The 20,855-nt window shown below is 41.9% G+C and overlaps 2 protein-coding genes across 5 annotated transcripts; one reads left to right on the plus strand and one right to left on the minus strand.

Annotated features, from left to right (window-relative positions):
• Window positions 1-123: 123 nt before the first annotated feature.
• plekhb1 (pleckstrin homology domain containing B1) lies at window positions 124-4,722 on the minus strand. The gene is made up of 6 exons (XM_035177691.2): window positions 4,491-4,722; window positions 3,429-3,581; window positions 2,528-2,630; window positions 2,403-2,442; window positions 1,739-1,829; window positions 124-597 (listed from the first exon to the last, which is right to left on the minus strand). The coding sequence occupies exons 1-6, from the start codon at window positions 4,531-4,533 to the stop codon at window positions 464-466; spliced, it is 564 nt and encodes a 187-aa protein (XP_035033582.1). The 5' UTR covers window positions 4,534-4,722; the 3' UTR covers window positions 124-463.
• Window positions 4,723-10,451: 5,729 nt separating this feature from the next.
• On the plus strand, window positions 10,452-20,855 carry LOC118121910 (tubulin-specific chaperone cofactor E-like protein). 4 transcript variants are annotated; one of them, XM_035178167.2, is made up of 10 exons: window positions 10,457-10,524; window positions 12,053-12,222; window positions 12,879-13,001; window positions 13,225-13,373; window positions 13,496-13,635; window positions 13,871-14,052; window positions 14,207-14,463; window positions 14,550-14,676; window positions 14,775-14,891; window positions 17,675-20,855. In XM_035178167.2, exons 4-10 carry the CDS (start codon window positions 13,235-13,237, stop codon window positions 18,006-18,008), a joined length of 1,296 nt encoding a protein of 431 aa, XP_035034058.1. In that variant the 5' UTR covers window positions 10,457-10,524; window positions 12,053-12,222; window positions 12,879-13,001; window positions 13,225-13,234; the 3' UTR covers window positions 18,009-20,855. The 4 variants fall into 4 exon arrangements, with proteins under 4 accessions (XP_035034057.1, XP_035034058.1, XP_035034059.1 ...); XM_035178168.2 differs by having other exon boundaries at window positions 12,053-12,120; XM_035178166.2 differs by lacking the exon at window positions 12,879-13,001 and having other exon boundaries at window positions 10,452-10,524; window positions 12,053-12,120.

The raw sequence follows: 20,855 nt of genomic DNA on the forward strand, positions 1-20,855 counted from the left end.
TTTGTATCTGAGGCGCTTCCTGTTTTTTCGCTGGCAATGTTGGAGAAGACAACAACTCCCACGCTGCTTAATGGGATTTCATGGGATAAAAACACATCCTCCAAGAAAACACCAGACAAAACGTAATGTATTAAGCGTATTAAGTTTATTTTGTCTGCTCTTAAGCTTAACTTCAGCCCATTCTCTTGCATTAAATGTTAGGAAACAACTCCGGTTTTATTCTGTCACATACAAAAATGTAAATGATAAAATATGCTGCATATACAAGCAGAAAGACATAAGTACACACCATCCTCTTCAGCATAAGTGCCACATGCAAGTTTTGCACTTAAGAAATAAAACATAACAACCATAGTTTCAGCAGATATGGTTTGATAACATGGTACAAAAGAAAAAGACGCTGCGGTCAGGTGAAGTCTGTGGGGCGAGTCAGCTCTGGTCCACGTCAGTATTTGAGATCATCTCAGCAGAGAAACAGGGGCATCCAGAGGAAAGATCTCATGGCTGCTCCTGCTGCCATTCCTGCCAGTAATCCCAGAGCCATATTTTCCACCACTCCGTCAAACGGGTCCCTCTGGACGACCACCTGATGGGTGCCTGAGAGAAGACGGAGCGAGTTAAGGTGCACGTAGTGTTTACGTTTATGTTGTTTGCTGAATTGGAGAGTTTGACACATCAGCTACTTTCATTTGGTGCAGGGAGAAAAGGGAAGAAGTCTTAAAAAGCCCATATTTTACACCTTTATCGGATTTAATAGATGATATATCAGTGGTTTACAGTTGAAAGAACTGCTGCAATGTGTATTTCCCTGTCCTCTCTTCTGCCTCTCTCTGGAGCTGCAGGCTATAGAAGAACAGCCACAGATTTACAGTTGGTTACAACAGGATGTTTCTGAACGCCAAGTTACAGCGTCCTCATGTTTGTTCAAGTTTTAGCAGGACAGTCGGCCAATGTAGGAGTAACGTCCCGAGTTACGGTACGGAGTTTCACAATGGAGTTTCAATACGGAGTTTCACAACGGAGTGTGAGCACATCAGAAGAAATAAAGCGTAACCGCTGGTCTCAAACAGTAACGCTCTTAGGAGGAATGTGCACGGACACATTCTCTTCCTTGCATCCCTCCACGCTGCAGTGTTTCTTCAGTGTTGTTCGTTGTGGTTAGCCTGTGGTAGCTAACAAGCTGCTAGCTCAGCAACATGTCTCACAGAAAGGTGGAGGTGAAGGAGAGTGGGGGTGGTGGGTTTGGAGTCTGGACTGGTACCAGCTGGGTGGGGCTGAGAGACGAGTTCGATCCCGTATGACTCATAAGGGGGAGGAAGTACGAAACGAGACGTTTCAATAACATATTTCTTAGAATGGATTCAGTGAAAAAGCCACTGGAGTGCCTGTTTTCATACTTTGAGGCCACCTACTGGCCCCTTCAAGTCATTACGGATAGTAAAGGCCCAGAAAATTTATTTTACACAATATGGGCCCTTTAAGAGGTAAAAACTCCAACAACAAACAACAGCTTGTGGGGATCATCAAATTATAATTATTGATGCAGATTGTACAGTGGTGTCCTGAGAGATGTTAAGAAATAGGGGACACTGAACACTTATTGCTTATAATGTTAATATAGTCCTTAGGTATTGAATTGCATAAGCCTCCCAAAAAACTGTTTACAGTGGAATCACTGCTAAACGAAACACTGGACGACTTTAACTAATGTTGAACATGTGTCTTCACATAAAAGTACCTGGTCCTGCTCCAGGCGTGATGTAGACCGTGTGGTAGCCGTTGATCGGGATGGCCTGGTAGGAGTCTTCATAGGGGTCATATGTGAAAACCTACAGCACAAGAAGAAAGCAGTGTTTTTATACTGACTGAGAACGACCACTGATTGTGTCTCAGCCCTCACAGAGAAGCCTCCCTCTCATTTGTCGGACTGTCAGCGATGATTAAATTCATAAAGAGAAGGTCAACGTTCAGGATTAATCCATTACTATTTGAAGTTTACTCAACGTTGACTTAGAGTAGTAGAGTAACCCTAACCACTGTATATAAAGATAGACGGCACGCCAGATTCCAAAAGCTGAATCATCTTGATCGCCCCCTGATGGCTGGCTGCGGTACAGGCCATAAGCCCCGCCTCCTCAGAGTTTGACTCCAAAAAGTAAATTTTTCTCAAAGGTGTTTTCTATCATTTTTGTTGGTTCTCAACACACTGATGTTTGTTCAAGTGTTCATGTTTCTGATGGATTTAATTAAGTATTTAATGCTACAATGACATTTGAGATTGACACGTGATTGGTCGAGCACATGTATCAGTGGGACCACGATACCGTGGCTCCACCCCTCGATCACTTCATCACAGACTCTGTTCTTTGGTTGACTACAGCCGTTGATCGTGAATCACTCACCGGGTTTCTCCTGGTCTCAAGCAGAGTCAGTTTCCATGCTCTGAAACAGAAACGACAATGGATGAAGAAATATTAGCGGAGGTAAAGAGAGGCAGAGCCGACCAGAGTGAAGGGAAATCACTTGCATTGACTCGTCCTCGCTGTTTGCACACAGGTTGATCGTTGATCCGTCTCTGAGCTGAACCACGATGAGGTTGTCTCTGGGATTACTCTCTGGTGGAGTTACACCTACATACAGACAAGGTAAAGCAGTTATTCACTCACTTATTAACAAATCGCCATCACCTTTACAATATTTTCTCCTTGATCTAATCAATTAACTGTAATTGGCCTCACTGCTTCACTTCTTGTTGTAGCGGAACTAGATCTTACGTTGACTTTTGCCTATAAAGTTTCCTATCCAATGGTTTAGTCTGTTAAATGTGTATTTTAGTAGTGTTTGGTACTTTCACCTCAACAACAAGCACAAAGTGAGAACATGCAGGACCTTATAGGATGTTACCTCCACCAATGAGGTTATATTTTCACCCCTGTCCATTTGTTTGATGATTTGTTTGTTTGTGAACAGGGTTATGCTAAAACAATCCAAAGGATTTCCACGAAATTTGGTTGACGAATGCGATGTGGGTCAGAAAAGAACCCATTCAATTTTTTTAAATGATCCAGACAAATGGGTGGCTCCTGGAGTTTTTTTTATCACTTTCTTTAATATTGTGAAATTTTTCTGTTATTTTCACCATTTCCTAGGGAATAATCCATGGATCTTGATGAATATTACCAGACATATTTTGCGGACTGATATCCATGAGTGTGTGAAATTTGATTGAATTCAAGGCACCTGTTGGGCCTTGGCGGATGTATGTGCTCTACCGAGTGCCATTCTAGTTCATATAAGGTGATGGTTTATTGTCATTTTCTTGAAAACTGTTGAATTGTAGGTTAGGGTCAGGGTTCAACTGTCATCCTGGCATTTTGTCCCATGAGGATGACTTCATGTAAAATGGCCTCATTATTCCTGTGCTCTACCTCCACACTCCAGGCCAGACCGCACGTCCACACACCTCGTCTTCAGGCTGACGCGGTGCTCCAGCTCACGCCGGCTTTCGGCCTTGTAGAAGCAGAGGCTCCCGTCGATCCAAAGGTCGCACCAGTTTAACTTCCAGCGTTTTAGGACAGATGCTGCAGAGCAGAGACACAAGGTTATGTGATGCTGTCTTTGAGTTTTGGGCCTGTGAAGTCAAATAAGTAGATATCTGAAATGGACCGTCCACTGACCTCAGATTGAACGCTGATAATGTAATTGTTGAGTCAGTGCCAAGATCAATAAACTTAATAGGAATTCATGTGTGTGTGTGTGTGTGTGTGTGTGTGTGTGTGTGTGTGTGTGTGTGTGTGTGTGTAGTCTTTTTTCAGCACATACAAACTGTTGCCTGACCTTGTTAAGCCACTTAAAGACATGACCAGGGGTAATTAATGGGATTATAAATGACAGAGTTTCGTAACAGTTACACTTTTCAGCTTCGAGACAATGCTCCTGTGTTTTTCTGTTTGAATTTCAAACAAGAATTGATGCAAAACGATAAACTTGATATAAGAATTTTTAGTTTGTAAAATATAATGTAAAGTATGTGGGGAAAACCAGAGCAAATAGTTGCACATATTGGAGGCAAATAATAAATATTGACTATGTGTCACTGTCTGTGAACCCCAACATTCCTGGTTCCTGTCTTGTCTGGAGCTTTTGTTGCACATCAGTCCTCATCTCTTACTCTCCTCTTCCTCATTTCCTCACTATTCTCTTCTGTCCACTTTGTGTTACAACATCAATCACTGAAGAATGTGAGCAAATGTCTTTCGCAAGTTCCCTGAGCCCAAGCTGTCACCTGCTGATTGTATATTTTGTCTAAAAATCAGCTAGAAAACAAAAATGAACTATAAAAGGTAAATAATTAATTACTGATTATAAGATTGTTACTTTCAATAATTGACATAAACATACATCTAAGTTTTTGTTCCTTATCCAACTCGTTATCCCCTGATAGCTGTTGATATTAATAATAGATAAACAACAACCCTGGATTCACTCACTTTGTCTCCACAGCCAGCCTGACCTCATGAGCACCATTGTCATTTGTTCTCCCAGTTTTCAACGATGATGATGTCAATGATAATCCAGAAGTGGTAAAATACGGAGTTTATATTTTATTGTTTGCTAAATTAAAATGATCCAGTATCTGTTTTCGGCCTCCTGTGGCCTGGTTTCTATTCCCTGCGTCCCTCAGACAGCAGGGTAGTGGTAGATTAGTCTGGTTGACTCACAGGATCATTCTGGATTAGGACAGTGTTTGGCCACGCCTTCTCTTCCCGTCTCATCTTTGTCGTTCTTTCCGGACTCTTCCTGACTCCTCACACCATCTTTACTAAAATCCTTGTATTTATATGCTCATAAATCAAATTCATGTCAGCACAGTTCAATTCATTCATGTGCAGCTCTCTCTAAATTTGCTTTTACTCGTTAATCTCATAATACTGAAATAACAACATGAGGATTAGCCTGAGTCTCAGGTCAGTTATGAGTCTTCTCTGACTTCCTGCATGTGAAACACTGATGACATCATTTCCTTTTGCAGCTCCCACAGAAAAGACTGGTTTCTCTTGTCCACCAGTCCCTCGATTATGTAAAGGTCTTAATTGAGAACCATGATTTTCTTACATTTGTAGTCATGCATCAAACCCAAAAATTAAAGAGACAAAGTTTTGTAATGTACTTTTTATTTTATTTTAACCTTTCTATCGTCTACAAATCTGGATTGCCTCATTTATCCAGTGGTTGAGATGCAGGGCTGCATTATTGGAGCATTGGATGGTGCTGTAGTTGCTCCAGGGTGAGACGCTGCTTTGGGACAGAATTATTAACAGGAAGAAACCTCGAGAACCAGACTCAGTGTGGGCGACATCTGCCTCGACCGGTTTGGGTGAGCGGGGAAAAATGCGAAGGAGAGGACAGATGGGTGGAAAAGAGGGGAGAGAAGAGAGAGAGATAAGGGAGAGGGGGAAAGAGAGGAGAGAGAGACCAGGAACAGCTGTGCACCATCAGGTTTCAGCTCTGACTAGTTATAATGAAAACAATAAGAGTGTTAAGATGTTATCGATGATAGCAGCAACAATTGATATAATAAAAAAAAGAAGAAAAAATATATATTTATGATAATTGTTGAATGTGGGGGCAGAGAGACAGAGAGAAGGGGAGAAGTGCTCAGTGGATGATGCATTTTGGACCAACTGGAGGCTTTTCACATACTTACTGTGACATTCTGATGATAAAGAATTACAGTCATGCAGACTAGAGGTAACAAATGCATGGATGAGTTTCTCTGCAGCCTTCTGAGACAGGATGTTCCTAATTGTCATGATATTGCACAGGTGGAAGAAAGCTGTCCTTGTTTTTATATGTGGGTCAAATGACATGTCCAGGTCAAACATGACGCCAAGGCTCCTCACAGTGGAGCTAGGGGCCAAACTATTACCATCAAAGGTGACTATCTGGTCAGACAGTGTTACTCTGAGAAGTATAGAAATAGATGCGTCGAGACAGTACTGTATTTCAGGTTTACATGAGTTTAAATCACTTTCAGATTAGTTTGTATGCACTCAAAAAAATGAATCCGGGTTGTTGTTGACTTTATATATATTTTTTATGTTCAGTTTAATTAAAAAACATGAATTTGTTAAGTTAAAATACTTTTTTAAAAATCAAGTCAATGTAATTGTGCCTCTAGTTATCTTTACAAAATAATAATGTTTTGGACAAGCTCGAAAAAACGATGTCAAGCCAATTAGGGTCGAGATACTTCTTACATCCAGAAGGTGGCAGTAATGCAATGCCAGGTGCAGTAAACCCCCGAAGAAGACGAACTCTACACTGCGCATGCGCAGAAGGATCTGACCGGAGTTCATTTTTGGCGGCAGGCAAGTGGAAAGAGGTAAGATAAATTTCTTTTAACTTTTTTAACCTGCAGTATTATTTATATTGTAAATATGGGTCTTATATGAGATAAATATGTGTCTCATACCACATACTTGCTTGTTTAGTTTCAGAGAGCAGGTGCATATTTAACATGTAGCTAACTAGCTAAGTGAGCTAAACTAGCTAAGTTAGCTAAACTAGCTAAGTGAGCTACATGTCCCTGGGTGGAGCCCGCCATCACTTAACAACTTACCACTGTGACGCACCATCGTTCACCTGTCCATTATCTGTAACAGCTCCGCTTTAGACCGCCCGTGTCTGTAACGTCAGTGATCCCAGCTGCGTGAGTCCGGGGCAGAAGACGACCATGAAAAGCTAATAGCCGAAAGTTGTGCTAGCTAACCGCTGTATGCTAACGCAACTCGTGAATCGTTCCCGTTATTGGACACCAGTTAAACACGGAACACGTCTTCGTTTAGTATTTTCCCACACGGCCGGTTTGTGTGACAAAAGATGTGGGAAACCCTCCTGCTTAAATGAATTACACGTGTCATTAAATATGATATAAATATAATGTGTTTAGTTGAAACGTCTTCCATTCACAGGTTCCTCACTGGAACGCATCACCCGCACGTGCGCTTCCGCGAAGGCACAAACACGTTCGGTGGCACTAGTCTGTGTGTGGCAGGCTGCAGCCCTATTTTAATATTTTTGAATTCTAATGAAAATGACAGACATATTCTTAAGAATTCAAAGTTTATTGTTTTTTGTAAGGGTTCTTATTATCATGCTATAATATTATATCAGTGGTATGAAATGCTTTCAAAATGATGACAATAATATCATTTATCATTTCAGGGAAAACTATTTTTCAAAAACTAATGGCACTCCCCCTCCTTCTGCAGGTGAACATTTATCATCAACCATATGTGTTTTTTTAGCACGACTTCCCACAGCTTTATATGTAAGTATGTTATATGTAAACTATCCGTTTTTTTATTTTATGTGAAAATGTATATGCAAAATGATTTTTTACAATGCTTAATGTTGGATTAAAGGGGGCTTATTTTATGCGTTAAAGAGATAGTTCACAGAAAAATGAAATGAATTTCATTTAGTTGATGGCTCCTTTTTTATGTTGAATTTCAGATTGTAGCTGTGACAACCTGTATCTTCTCCCTCCTTCATTGAGCTGGCACTGCTGAGCCTTCATGTGGTATGTTAACAGTTAGACTTTTCTAAGAAAACTGTTATATAATGGGGCATTATTATAGCAAAAATATTTACAAATGTCCAACCACTCACACTCCTCACTCCCTCTGGCTCCGCTCAGGTGCTCTGGTGTTTAATCATTCACATTTGGATAGTCTTTTTTTCTTAATTTACAGATATATTTACACATACTAATTTGCATACACATTCATAAATATCAATACCCTGTTTTTTTTGTTGTTTTTTTTCAGATTTCGCACACCTAATCCGAATAACTATTTGCAGATTCCTTCCAAATTCACAAATCTCAGTACACATTTAGAGATTATTTCATACATTTACAAATCTCATTACATGGATTGATAAACAGACTCTCCACTCACATTTGTAAATAGGTTTGCTGCAATCATGGCCCCATAGTTTTACAATTGAGGTTTACTTTGCTGATATCTCTATTTGGTTGTTTTCCCCCCCAGATTTGAATGTGGCACTGTAAAGGTTGCAGTTCAAAGACTTTTACTAGGGGCCAGTTACTTAAACATTATAGGTTAAAACATCCACATTATGGGCGCAGGCACCCATATCCTTGCCCATATATCAGTTGTCCATGTACATTTAAATCATGGAATGCACTTAGGTCACATGTCAAAACTCTTAATAAAATATTCCATGGAATATTTTATTAGTAGACGACAGCTACACAGGAATCTTCTCTCTGACAAAGTCCTTTAACTTAGACCAGCGCTTCACGGCAAAAATACTTAACAACAAGTTTGTTACACTGGATCACCTGCGTTCATCCAACATGAAGAGGATGAACTGCTCAAGAGACGAAGTAGGTTTTGTTGTAAGCAGGAGAGACTTCAGGTTAAACTGTTTTTAGTTTTAAACCTCTTCAAAACACAATTGTCTTATTTCTTTTACCTGACAGTAGTTTTACAGACTATAAAATCAGACGTGTGTAAATGACTAAAATTCATTCAGCTCTGTCTCTTTGAATATATCTGAAGTTAGGATGGGACTGTGTTTTTCCTCTTATATGTAAATTTGTGTCTTTCAGTCGCTTGGACAAATGCAGTCTGATGATGCTGCCCAACATGCTCTGGCTGCAGTGAAAAGTAATCTGAAGAGGCAGCTGACTGCTGAAAACTCAGCTCTGGCAAAAGAAAACACTGCACTAAAGAAGCTGACTGCTCCTGAGCACAAGGACGTAAAACCCCTGATACTGAAGAACATTGAGCTTCAGGTACGTTAAATCAGATCATTTTAGATTTGAATTATATGGATTGTAAGTTTGTTTCATGTTTAGACTTTGAGGAAGAAAGTGTTGACACTTATGTTGTCTCTGTCTTTTCAGGAACTCACCTTTGAGACCGACTCGGACAAGGTGAAGGTAAAAAAGGAGAAGAAAGAGAAGAAGAAGCAGGAAAAGAAAGCAACTGGAGAGAGAGAAGGAGAAGAAGGAAAAGGAAGCAACTGGAGAGAGAGGAGAAGAAGGAGAGCAAATAACTGAAGAAGAAGGAGAAGAATAAGCAGGAAAAGAAAGCAACTGGAGAGGGAGGAGGGGGAAGGGAGAGTGAGTTGGAAGATATTCCCCTTTTTTCGCTTTAAACACCGGAGCTAGTCCTAATCTCGTCTCTCATCCTTCCTCTCCCTCAACCATCCCTTCATCCTGAACACCCCATTCATTGCAAAATGAAATGCTGGAAAAATGAATGATTGTTTTATGTTGACTACTTTGTCTAATAAAGCATTTCTTGAATCAATCTTACCACAAACACTTGAGCCCACAGTGAAAGCTCTGACTCCAGGTGACACGCACACACTGTGAGTTGGCTTTTCAATCTGCAGCAACAAAGAGCAACATGGAAAAACACTACAACACGATGCAAAACTGCATTTCACTAAACACAAACAGTATATTGGTCCTAAATGTAACACATCAGATATCTGGAAATTTACCAATTAACCCCATCTCCTCATACTTCATTTGCAAACACAGAAAATATGTTTCAATGTCTCGTATCACAGACCCTCAGATTGACCATGTGACCCTCTGGTTGAGAAAGTTATTTATGGGGTCAAGAGGTGTTTATGACTGCCATCTGGTGGCAGCATAAGGTAAGCCTACTTTAATCTATTAAAACTATTACATTCAAAATAGAGGGGTAAAAACTTGGACAAACAAAAGTAACAACGTAAAATTAAAACAAATAAAGTAATTGAGTAAAAAGACTGATAAAATAATTAGTTACTTATACAGAATGAAATAATAGTAATAATATTAAATATGGTTTAAAAATAGCAGTGAAGACTGAATTCTAAGTCATCAGACCTGTTTTAGTCTCTTTACACTGGGTCTTCTCGTGGGGGGGGATGTTAAGATCTTGTTCGTCACAGTTAAGGTCCTTCATGCTGTCAGGGCCCAAAAGCTCTCGAGCAACTTGCCCAAAGAAAATCAGACTGTCAGTCCGAGCAACATTTTACTTCTTTACCCTACTTCTACCAGAAAACATTTTAATTTAGCTGTTTCGTTTCATTATACTACTTATTCAACACTTATTTACCTTTATTGACTTGCTTTGTGCTCAGAAAAGTGCAATGTAAATCAAGTTATCATTAATGTTATTGACTTGTTTGATGTTTGATGTCATGTCCTATTGCCTGTATTCAGAAATATCTCCAACATCTTTAGGACTATTTTTTATTATTCTCAAAATAACAAAAAACATGCTAAATGTATATTTGGCACACGAAGCCCTCAATTATATCCTGCGTCTGTTTAATTTAATTTAATTTTGATTAAAAGTACAGTAAGTAGAAATGGGGGTGGGGGGGAGAGTCGTTTAAAATACGCCATTTCCGGTAGAGGGGGCGTGTCTTAACTTGTCAACTAACAGAAGAACAACAACAGAACAGAACGCGGAGGAGGTTCCTGCGAAGGTGAGTGTTTGAAAACAAGCTGTCGGTGACTAATCACAACATGTGGTGAGTTCTGCGTGTGTCGGTGAAAACCAGTCGGGTTCTAACATCGTCAGAAATCGTCGTTGCCTTCACGATCTGCAGCGACAAACCGACAACTCGCTACAATGTTGCACTTTTACACGTTTGACACTTCGGTCTTTCATCTCTTTGATGTGAATAAATGCACGTGCTCTTTGTCCTTGTTGTTTGTTACGGTATTTTTGGCTCACGAGCGACCTCACGCATCCACGCATCCAGGCCTCGGACACAAACAACCCCCCCGGAAACCTGCTGCCAGCAGTGTTCCACCGAAACCTCCTTGAAAGATCTCTGAATTTAAAGTTTCCTCGCTGTTCATCGCATGTAACGAAGGGCCACAGTGATCATGTTTATCCCCCACGAGTCCCCGTGGGTCACAATTAAAATCGGCATCAAAGAAGTAGTAAATAAAACGTATTGTTTCCCAGAAATCCGCAGCTCTTTGGAGGTGTTTTCTTTTCTTGCCACTAGACCACAGAGGGCAGTAGCGAGCAGCTGTTCTGCCAATGTGAGGAATTGAGGAAAGGTTTTAAGATGCGACTTTTGAAATGTAAAAACATATATTTAAATGTGTTATTTTGCTTGTATTCTAGTATCTGATGTATCCTTATTTGTGAAGGACTTTGTAACAGTTGTTTTGGAAGGTGCTATAAAATCTAGTTATTATTTTCAGGTTTTTCTTGGAAAGGTCAAAGGTTATCAGTGGTCACACGGTAACATTATAACTCAGGTTAAATGGATAGTTTTCATTACTCTAGTCTGACATGTTCACTTATTTTTAATTGTCATTTTACTGCTTTTAAGTGTTCAAGTTTCTGTTTACTTTTCTTGCTTTGTTGTCAAAGTACTTTGTAACCTCTGTTTTTAAAAAGTGCTGAATAAATAAAGTTTACTAATATTAATTTGTTAATCAGAGCTTTTAAAAAAGATGAAGTCCGACTGATCCTCGGCCGTCAGTGGTTTTCTTGTTCTTGTTAGGAACCCGGAAGTTTAAAGAAAAAATAAATGTGAAGAATTGAACTTTTTTGAAATGTAAAAACATTTTGGATTTAAAACGTGTTATTTTGCTTGTATTCTAGTTTTTGATCTTTCACTTTGTAACAGCTCCTATGAAAGGTGCTATAGAAATATAGTTATTATTATGTCCCAGTTTTTTCTTGTAAAGTCCAAAGGTTATCAGAGGTCACGGTGGTAACGGTAACACTATATGTGCTGAATGGATGGTTTCATCACTTTAGTCTGACATTATGTTAATCAGAGCTTTAGAGAAGATTAAGTCGGACTGATCCTTAGAGATCCACGACTGTCAGTTTTCCTCCTTTTTCTTTTTCGAGATCTTTCTCTCTGTGCATTTGAAGATATTCTAAATCTACACGAACAGAAATTAGTTTTCTCTGCTTCCCAACCTCAGTTTGGATGCTCCTCTGCTTGTTTCATCAAAGTTCTCATCAATCTGTTCCCTCATCAGGGGTGGAGGCATGTGATGTGACGTGCTGCTGAAAAACGGGCTCTGCTTTGGTCTCCGCTACATCAGAGGTAAGAGACTGAAGATCTGTGTAACGAGAAACTGTCCCTGACAGAAACATCAGACAGACTCCGGACGCGACGCTCGGACGTTTGGCAAACGCAGCACCTCAGGTGGGCTGAGTTTAAGATGATCCGATCACATTTGTCTGAAACTGATAGGGCTGATCAGGGGTCGCGAGTCCGGGTCACCTGGGCGTTGTGTGAGAACAGACAACCAGTGTCAATAGAAACCAATCAGCCACGACATTAGAAATAGAACGATAAGTATAAAGGTGTGTATATATACATAGAACAAAATATAATCTAAAAGGATAATACACAGCAAGGGTGCTTTACATCGGACATAACATAACACACTAGGCCTCGACCTGAACAAATTTGAGTATGGGGTCCCATGCCTTATCAAACACCCCTCCTCTATCCTCATTATATATTCTCAGTCTCTCCAGGTGTAACGTGTTTGACATCCCTTTTAAACCATAAATCATACGTGGGTACAGAGTCCATTTTCCACACGCAGCCTTTTTTTCATACTTATTGGCAAGAGATAGGGATCAGGTTCCCAACGCTTCCCAAAAGCCTCCGAGAAACAATGAAATATGCTTTTCCAGTGTAAAGTTTACTGCATGACTAGAAGAATGCGTTAAATCACCCATCATAGACTTAGATCTTTTACAAACAGGTGAAACATCAGGTATAAGTCTATGCCTGACGTTGACCGAACATTCATGTGATGTTGTGTTCAGTTTGTGGACTAATTGTTTCAGCACTGGAGGAACTGACTTTCAGGAGGAACAGGCGGTGCAGCTTCACTAAGGAGTGCATCAGTCTGATAAGCACCTGCTCTTGTCAGTGCGGCGTCACTTCTCACGTTTCTGCTTCTGTGTCTCGTGGGTTATTTTCTATGATGGTTTATTTTTAGACACTTTAATCTCCCCCCCCCACACACACACACACATAGGGCAAAGAAATGTGACTGAGGGTTGATATTTTACAGTTTTAACCATGAACTTCACAATAAATAAGTGTTAATGAATAAAAATACAGATTTAGATTTAAAGAAAATAAATAAAACACCTTGTGACTTTCTCTCTTCTGTAAATTCTCATTCAGGGCTGGAGCCATGGAGACATCCTCTGATGAAGAGGAGGTGCGCACCTTCGTCCAGGGCGTCAGCGAGAAGTACAACCCAGACAATTTCCCCTTTGGCCAAGGCCTGGGAGTGGTGGTTCTGTCCACCCCTTCAGGGTCTCCGGTCAAGGGTGAGAGACGATGCAGGGAGCTGTGATGCCCCCCCCCCCCCACTGTGTTAATGAGATCTGACACCACTCGTCAAAAGTACCACATCACCATCGTTTTGTGTTGTTCTTTTTCCTGTCTGCAGATCGCGTCTTCCTGCCCAGTATTCTGGTTCTGAACTCCTGTGGGATCAGTAAAGCCGGGGACAAGTCGGACGTCGCAGCGTTCTGTGCTCACGTGGTCGAGCTGGACCTGTCCCACAATCAGCTCAATGACTGGGGAGAGGTAAAGAAGAAGATGTTGGGTGGAGTTTGACTGATAAAAGTATTTCTCAAGAAGTAGAGCAGAAACGATCTTATTTGTTTGTGCTGCATGAAACTTTCACACTCAGGAGGTTATGTTTTCGTCCATTTGTTTGTCAGCAGGATTACGCAAAAACTAGTGAACGGATTTAATTAATATCAAAATTTTTGTATATATTTAATATTCGTTTGTGTTTTTCATTAACGTGGGTTGCCAGATCTGCACCATCGTCTCCAACACCCCCCACCTGGACTTCCTCAACCTGAGCATGAACCCTCTGAGCGGCGCCAAGCTGGAGCCCAGCATGGCCGAGATCTTCTTCAGGGTCCGACACCTTGTCCTGATCAACACAAACGTCAGCTGGGACACCGTGCACACGCTCACACAACACACACCAGAGTAAGTGAAACATGGGAATCGCTGTAACTGTGTCTTTGATGGAATCAGACTCAGTTTTCAGATATGAAAATGTACAGAAAGTTTGATCCGGACATTATAACGGACAGCAGGAGATTGTACATTTTTAACAATGACCCTGCGCCTCGTCTTCCAGGCTGGAGGAGCTTTTCCTGTGCCTGAACGGCTACAACACCGTGTCAGAATCCCAGGCGTCCTGTCCATCGCTACGTCTGCTGCAGATCACAGACAATCAGCTGCAGGCCTGGACGGAGGTGAGGAAGTTTGGTCCGATGTACCCGTGTCTGACGAAGCTGGTGCTGGCCAATAACAGCGTGGAATCTGTGGGGGACACTCAGGAAACACTGCAGCGCCTGTTCCCCAACCTGCGCAGCATCAACCTCAACAACTCAGGTCTGAGAGGGCGAACAGAGAAAATGTGCAGTTGTCAGTGCTCGCTGCAAACGCATGTGACAGCTCTGTGATGTTGTGTGATGCAGGGCTTAGTGAATGGGAGGACATTGAGAGGCTGAATTTCTTCCCTAAGCTGGAGGAAGTCAAAGCGATGGGGATTCCTTTACTGCAGCCGTACACAACGCAAGAGAGACGCAGCCTCGTCTTAGCACAGTGAGTCGAAGGATACCTTAGTGCACATGCATGTTACACACGTGTTTTTAATGTCTTATCGTTATACTACAACATTCTACTGCTGCCCCCGCCTGCAGGCTGCCATCTGTAGTGGTGTTGAACGGGGGTTCGGTGTCTAACGGAGAGAGGGAGGACGCTGAGAGGTTCTTCATCAGGTTCTACCAGGACTGTCCCAAAGAGGAGCTTCCCGAGAGGTACTCAGACACACAGTATACATTCATTATACACATATTTATCAGTTTCTCAAGTAGTTAATCATGCATTTGTATTTATATTTCATATACTGCCAAAGCACTTTAACAGTCCCCTTAAACGTGCAATATGTAACCTCGACCACTAGGGGTGTCTCAATCAAAACAATAGGCGTTGAAGATGGACTTGGTCTGACTGCGACTGCAGGGGTGGAGTAAAAACAACACAGACGTCAGGTCGAAAACGTTTTACTTCTCGTAGTGACGAGAACAGCGGATGATCTCGCAGCTCTTGCTAACTGTCAAAGCAGCGTGATTTTCCCTCATCATATGTCATTTGAAGTTATAGCAGAGACGGGCGAGGACACAGGTAAAGTAGAAAGTATGCAATTAAAAGGGAACAATTAAACGTCCTATTAGCTCTAATCAAATTGTGGTTTTCTCTGTGTTTGAACATTGTTGACAACAGTTTGGATAATGTCAAATGAAAAATGTAAAAAGTAAAATACCTGGAATCGCCTCTTGGTCCGTATCCATAGGGTCAGGGTGTCTCTGTCGTCACCTGTGAAGTCGTAACCATAGCAACGACCTCCCCCTTTTATCCTCAATACATTTACAATATGTGATATACATTTCGAAGTGCCCGCCCTCCTCGGGGCCGACATTGGTGAAATAATTGCCAACGCTCCTCACCGGCTGCATTCCACTTAACCCGGGCAGAATGTCGGAGAGGGATTTGTGAAGGAAGGTGTAGTCACCGGCTGAGGAACACTAACCTTTGGGAGACAATGCCGCTACTCTCTGTCTCCTCAATGAGGCCTTTGTGCCGGGAATTCTCTGATTGGAAAACTGAAACATGAGGTAGCAAGTAGATTTTTTTTTATACTAATATATATATATATATATACACAGGTACAATGTCAACCTCAAACCTTAAGATGAGAGATTGATTAATAATCATGTGGAGCAGACGCAGCTCTCACGGCTTTAAAATGATGAATTATGCTGGAAAAGGAAAAGCCGTCTTTGGATGATGAAGGTGTATTTTATAATTGTGCCGTGTTTATTTTAAGCCACGTCCAAACGGCCTCAGACGTTTTCTTTCTCCACCTTCAGCTCCGTGTCTGAAATTCTTTCCCTCCTGTCGGTAAATGTCACGTTAGTGGTTCTTGGTCCGGAGCCAGATTCTCAGGGAAGGTTCCCGAGGTTAGGGATCGCCGTGACTGCATGTGGGTGTTGTGGGAGTGTCGGACACGCTCGGTAAGCAGTGAACACACCGCTATCCGCTTTCCTTTCGTGGCCTCGCTAACCTCAGAGATCAGAGCTCTACTGGGAAGGTCGCAGCCTCTCAGGTGAACACATCTGATGCTGGATATGAGAAACTATAAACATGGCTCAAATATACAACCTTTGTCCGACTTGTAGAGACAGATGTACCTCAAAATATGAACGGTGGATAAACTGGGAAATGGTTCGAGGCTGCCGTACGAGGAAACAGAAAACGTGTCGTCTGGACAGGAAGGATTAGTTCCAAGGAAAGGGTGAAAAAGAAGGAGCGGTTTTGAAAAAACGAAATTTGAGATTGAGCGTATCCTGGAGAATAAGTAGAGAGGGAGTGAAAGGGAAACGGGGGATACCGAGTCTCGGAGGGAAGAGAGGATATCAACATTTAAACTTTTTAAGCAGCTCGTTTTTCACCAGGGGAACCGGAGAAATGGCTAAGATCTGGCCCGGATAGTTTCTGAATTAGCTCCAAAATGTCGTTTGTCGAAGGATACTGGGAAAAACAATTAGCAGGCTATACCTTGTTATCACCTGCAGCATTATTTACCAAGCTTACCACCTTTAAATGAAGCCTTTTAGCTAAATGGCTTTTCCCTAGAATGGCACTTTGTGCACCGTGGCCTTAGAGGAGAATTCCCAGGGCGCAGCAGGAGGTTTTGCCAGAGACTCCGGGTCGGGGACGGGCTTTGTGGAGGAGTTCTGGGGAGGGAGGGGAACTTGCTTTGATTGACCCAGCTGTTACCGTAGCTCTGAAAGCACAGGCCTTTTCTCCTGGATTTTATTTAATCGTTCCTGGGTCCTTATCTCAAACACGCATTCCCTGGAGGCGGCTGAGAGCTTTCTCACAGCAAGAGAGAGGCGGACAACTCAGTGTTTCTCTGCTTCTTCTTACCTGTTTGCTCATTCTAGTTCACTTATTAGTAAAAACAACTTGAGTAGAAACACCAGAGATTTCGGGGAAAACCACAAGTTGATGTTGGAAATCGGATAAGAGATGATGCCATAAAGGCTGATTGTTGGTTGGTCAATACAAATCTGCTGATACGAACTTTTCACAGTCAGGGTCAATGTTTGCTGATACAAAAACTTTTATTTTACAGAATTAACTATGCAGAAAACATTTATGTTTACAGTTTACATTAAAAACATGTTTATCTTCTTAATTCCAGTTTTCTATATTTGTGAATTTTCAATCGCGAGTCTGTGTCAGCTGTCAATCACGACCCCTTTCAAAAACAAATAAACAGGAACATTTGAACAAACATCAGTGTGATAATAACGACCTGAAAAGACAGAAACCTTTGATAAGATGTACTTTAATGTGTACTTTGACCTTGGAGGAGGCAGGGTTTATGAGTTGTACTCCAGCCAGCCACCAGGGGGCGATCCAGATGATTAGGCTTCACTTTCAGCCTATCACCCACTTGTTGACCAATAGTCTAAACAAGTCAAATGATCAAAACCCTTTCACCGATCTAACCTGAGCCCCCCACTCTTCACAGGTACCACATCCTCGTATCCAAGTACGGTCAGCTGGCCCCACTGGCAGAGGTGGACCTGAGCCCCTCCTGCACCGTGGTGGATGTCCGCTGGGGGGAGAGGGTGGAGACGGTCAGCCTCCACCTGGAGCAGACAGTCGGCGACTTGAGGAAGCACCTCAGAGCGGTGCTGCAGCTGCCCACCAATGGGATCAGGCTCTTCTACATCAAGCGGGAGATGTTGGGACAGGAGGAGTTGAAGTGGGGCCGCCGGGCGCTCCACTCCTACCGCATCCAAGACGGAGACGAGATTCTAGTCGTGCCCAAAGTGGAAAGCCGCTGCAGCTCCTCAGATTGAGTCCGGTTTTCAAATGAGTAGGACTTTGTGGGTTTTGGGTAATAGACACTTCCTGGATACTAAGCTTCGACTTGAGCCTTTTTGGTTGGTTGATATTTTTCAGCGTTGAATGTAAAGATGTTTGCTGTCCACCACGATGGACGAGTTCATACAGTCATATATTTGCACAGACAGTAGGAGTTCCATGTTCACACAGTGTGTAGCTTTACAGCAGTAAACATCTCATTTATCACAAACATTATACAAAAGCCTCGGTTTTCTAAAAGAAACCACAGCTGCCAAAATGACAAATTAACGCACAATTGCACATTCATTTTGAAAGTAAAACCACTTTATAACCTTATAATTGGTGTTTGTCCAGTTAGGATTTAATCCCCCCCCCCCCACGTTTTATCACCTGATCATTGATGAAAATATTGTGTTATAGAATATGGAGTTCCCAGAGTTCCCTTTCACACATTTTAATAATTATTTGTGTTGAGGAAAATGTTGACATTTTTTTTGTTGTTGTTTAAAAGAAAGATGTATGCTACAAAGTTGGATTTTAAAAACATCAGTTGCTGCGTTCCGTAGTTTCACCGTTTGCCGAGTTTTTCTGCACCGTCATCGGCAACTCGTGTTTTCTATTAGGTTTTTTGTAGGTTTGAAGATTTAGCCGGTTTACTGCGAACTCTGAAAAATCATTTTTGAATATATCTGCTCTTTAAAACACCAGAAAACGACAAAGCCTGCGGACTGCGTCTCCATGTGAACTTTCAAGATGAGGATGTTGTTATGGCCAAGAATCTGTGAATAGGGTTCAGTTCACATTACAGACTATTATGTCAGCAAGAAAAATAATTTTATACATTTTATTTTCATGCAAGGCTCAGAACAAGAGGCTGTGTTTTATTTCTAACCTTTAATCAAGCGGAGTATCTCATGAGAATGTTGTTTTTGAGAATTTGAGTTAAGTAATTCAAATAAAACTCTGCTGTGGGTAAATATCCTGGTATAACCTCCGAGCTGATGCAGAACGTTGGGGATAACGTGGAGCTGCTGCCGCTCAGTGAGGGCACCCTGGCAGAAGGTCGGGGTCTTGGGTCCGGGACAGAGAAACAGAAGGAGCGGTGACGCTCAGGTTACCGCTCAGGTCTTCTGGCTCTTCTGTCCAGCCCATGAATGGAGCGGCTCTCTGTCCCAGCAGCTGAGAAACGTTGAGGCCCCGTCGGTATGGTAACCACACACCGGCCACTGTGTCACGGACACTTCCGCCGTATTTAGGTTAGAATGGGTTCAACCAACAGGCTCTTGACCCTCGGCCGTTCACCTCACTGTGTCCTTCACGTCCGCCCCACAAACCTGACACTCGCTGTCTCACAGGAGGTGAGCTTGTGAACTTCTTCGTCACCGGCCTTTTTAGCTTTATTGACTCATGAACATCGTTACACCGCACGGAATACAGGCAAAACATACAATATTACTAGAAGGTTACTCAGTAGAGCTCATACCTCCGCCAAGACCCAACAGTCCCCTAAATATGAGAAGAAATCATTAGTTTTGTCATAATTGTGTTGACGAACAAACAAATAGACAGGGGAGGAAACATAACCTGCATGGCTGAGGTAATAACAGTAAAAAAAATATGTAGATAAACCCCTCACCCCCTGTGCTGCATGATGAAAGTGCAGTAAAGCTGGTTATCATCACGACTCAGCTGACTGCTGTTGTGTTTGCTGTATTTGCTCGACTGCAGATGTGTGATGTACCACAGCTCTGACGGTTGCTCGTCATTATCACCTCTTGAGCCTGTTTGAAATGTGTTCTCCTGAGCTTGTGGCCAAAGTAGGCAGTGAACGGTGGAAACAAAAAAATAAACATTTACAGTGGCTGTAAGTAGATCAAACCACTTTCCAGTTCACTGAACCTGCACAACCTCACCCAGCCCGCCGGGACTCGATGTACATGAAAACACAAATCGAGTTTTAGACCAAGAAATTCAAATTACAAATACTGACAAACCCCTGAGCTCTTTTCTAGAGGGTTGTATGTCTCAAACATCTGGTTTCCTCCCTCAGTCCAATGTCGGACAGGTCTGGTTGATCCGAGGTTCTAGATGAAGTGTATACTGAAGGTGTTTTCGTGCATGCAGAGATGTGTTCTAGCAACGACCTGGATGTGCGTAGCTCAAACTTGACTGTGAGCTTCAACTGCGTTTGTTCATGTGAATTGTCGTGAAGCTTTAAATGCCGGCGTTTATGTTTAGAGGCCACGAAGGTGCCAGGATGAAATCTTTCTGTCCAGATGAAGCAAGTGTTTTGCCTCGTGTCAAAACCACGTGAAAATATGTTGAAATGCTGTGTCGGCCTGAAAGTGCTGTCGCTATCACTCCTCTAACAGACTTTCTTGGTGTAGTAGATAACTGGAGATCTCTTCTGGGTGTTTTCTGACTCACTTGTACGATACTATATTATGACAGAGTGGATACATGGGAAATTATGGGATTGTTTTGCATGTTCTTATATTTCCTGATATACGGTATTTGATTTAAATTGTGTGTGAGATGCGTCCTTTCAGGGAAACAAGTTGTTAATGGGCATTATTTGTGATTTTGACATTTTTTAAATATCTGTGCTTCTCATCCTCAGCTTTATTCCTCGTTAATACCAAATACAAATATTATTGCGCGTGAAAAAGACTATAAAATAATTGCTGGGTTTGTGCTGTTTAGTACATGGTGTTTAATTTATGTCACGTTTTCATTCTGTAGTTTGTGTATCTTTCTTGAGATTATATGGCCGTTTCTTCACCTGTACTGTGTCCTGGTGATTTCACTTCTCCTAAAATAATAAATATTACAGTTCACAA

The sequence above is a fragment of the Hippoglossus stenolepis genome, chromosome 15, assembly GCF_022539355.2.
Source record: "Hippoglossus stenolepis isolate QCI-W04-F060 chromosome 15, HSTE1.2, whole genome shotgun sequence".
NCBI lineage: Eukaryota > Metazoa > Chordata > Actinopteri > Pleuronectiformes > Pleuronectidae > Hippoglossus > Hippoglossus stenolepis.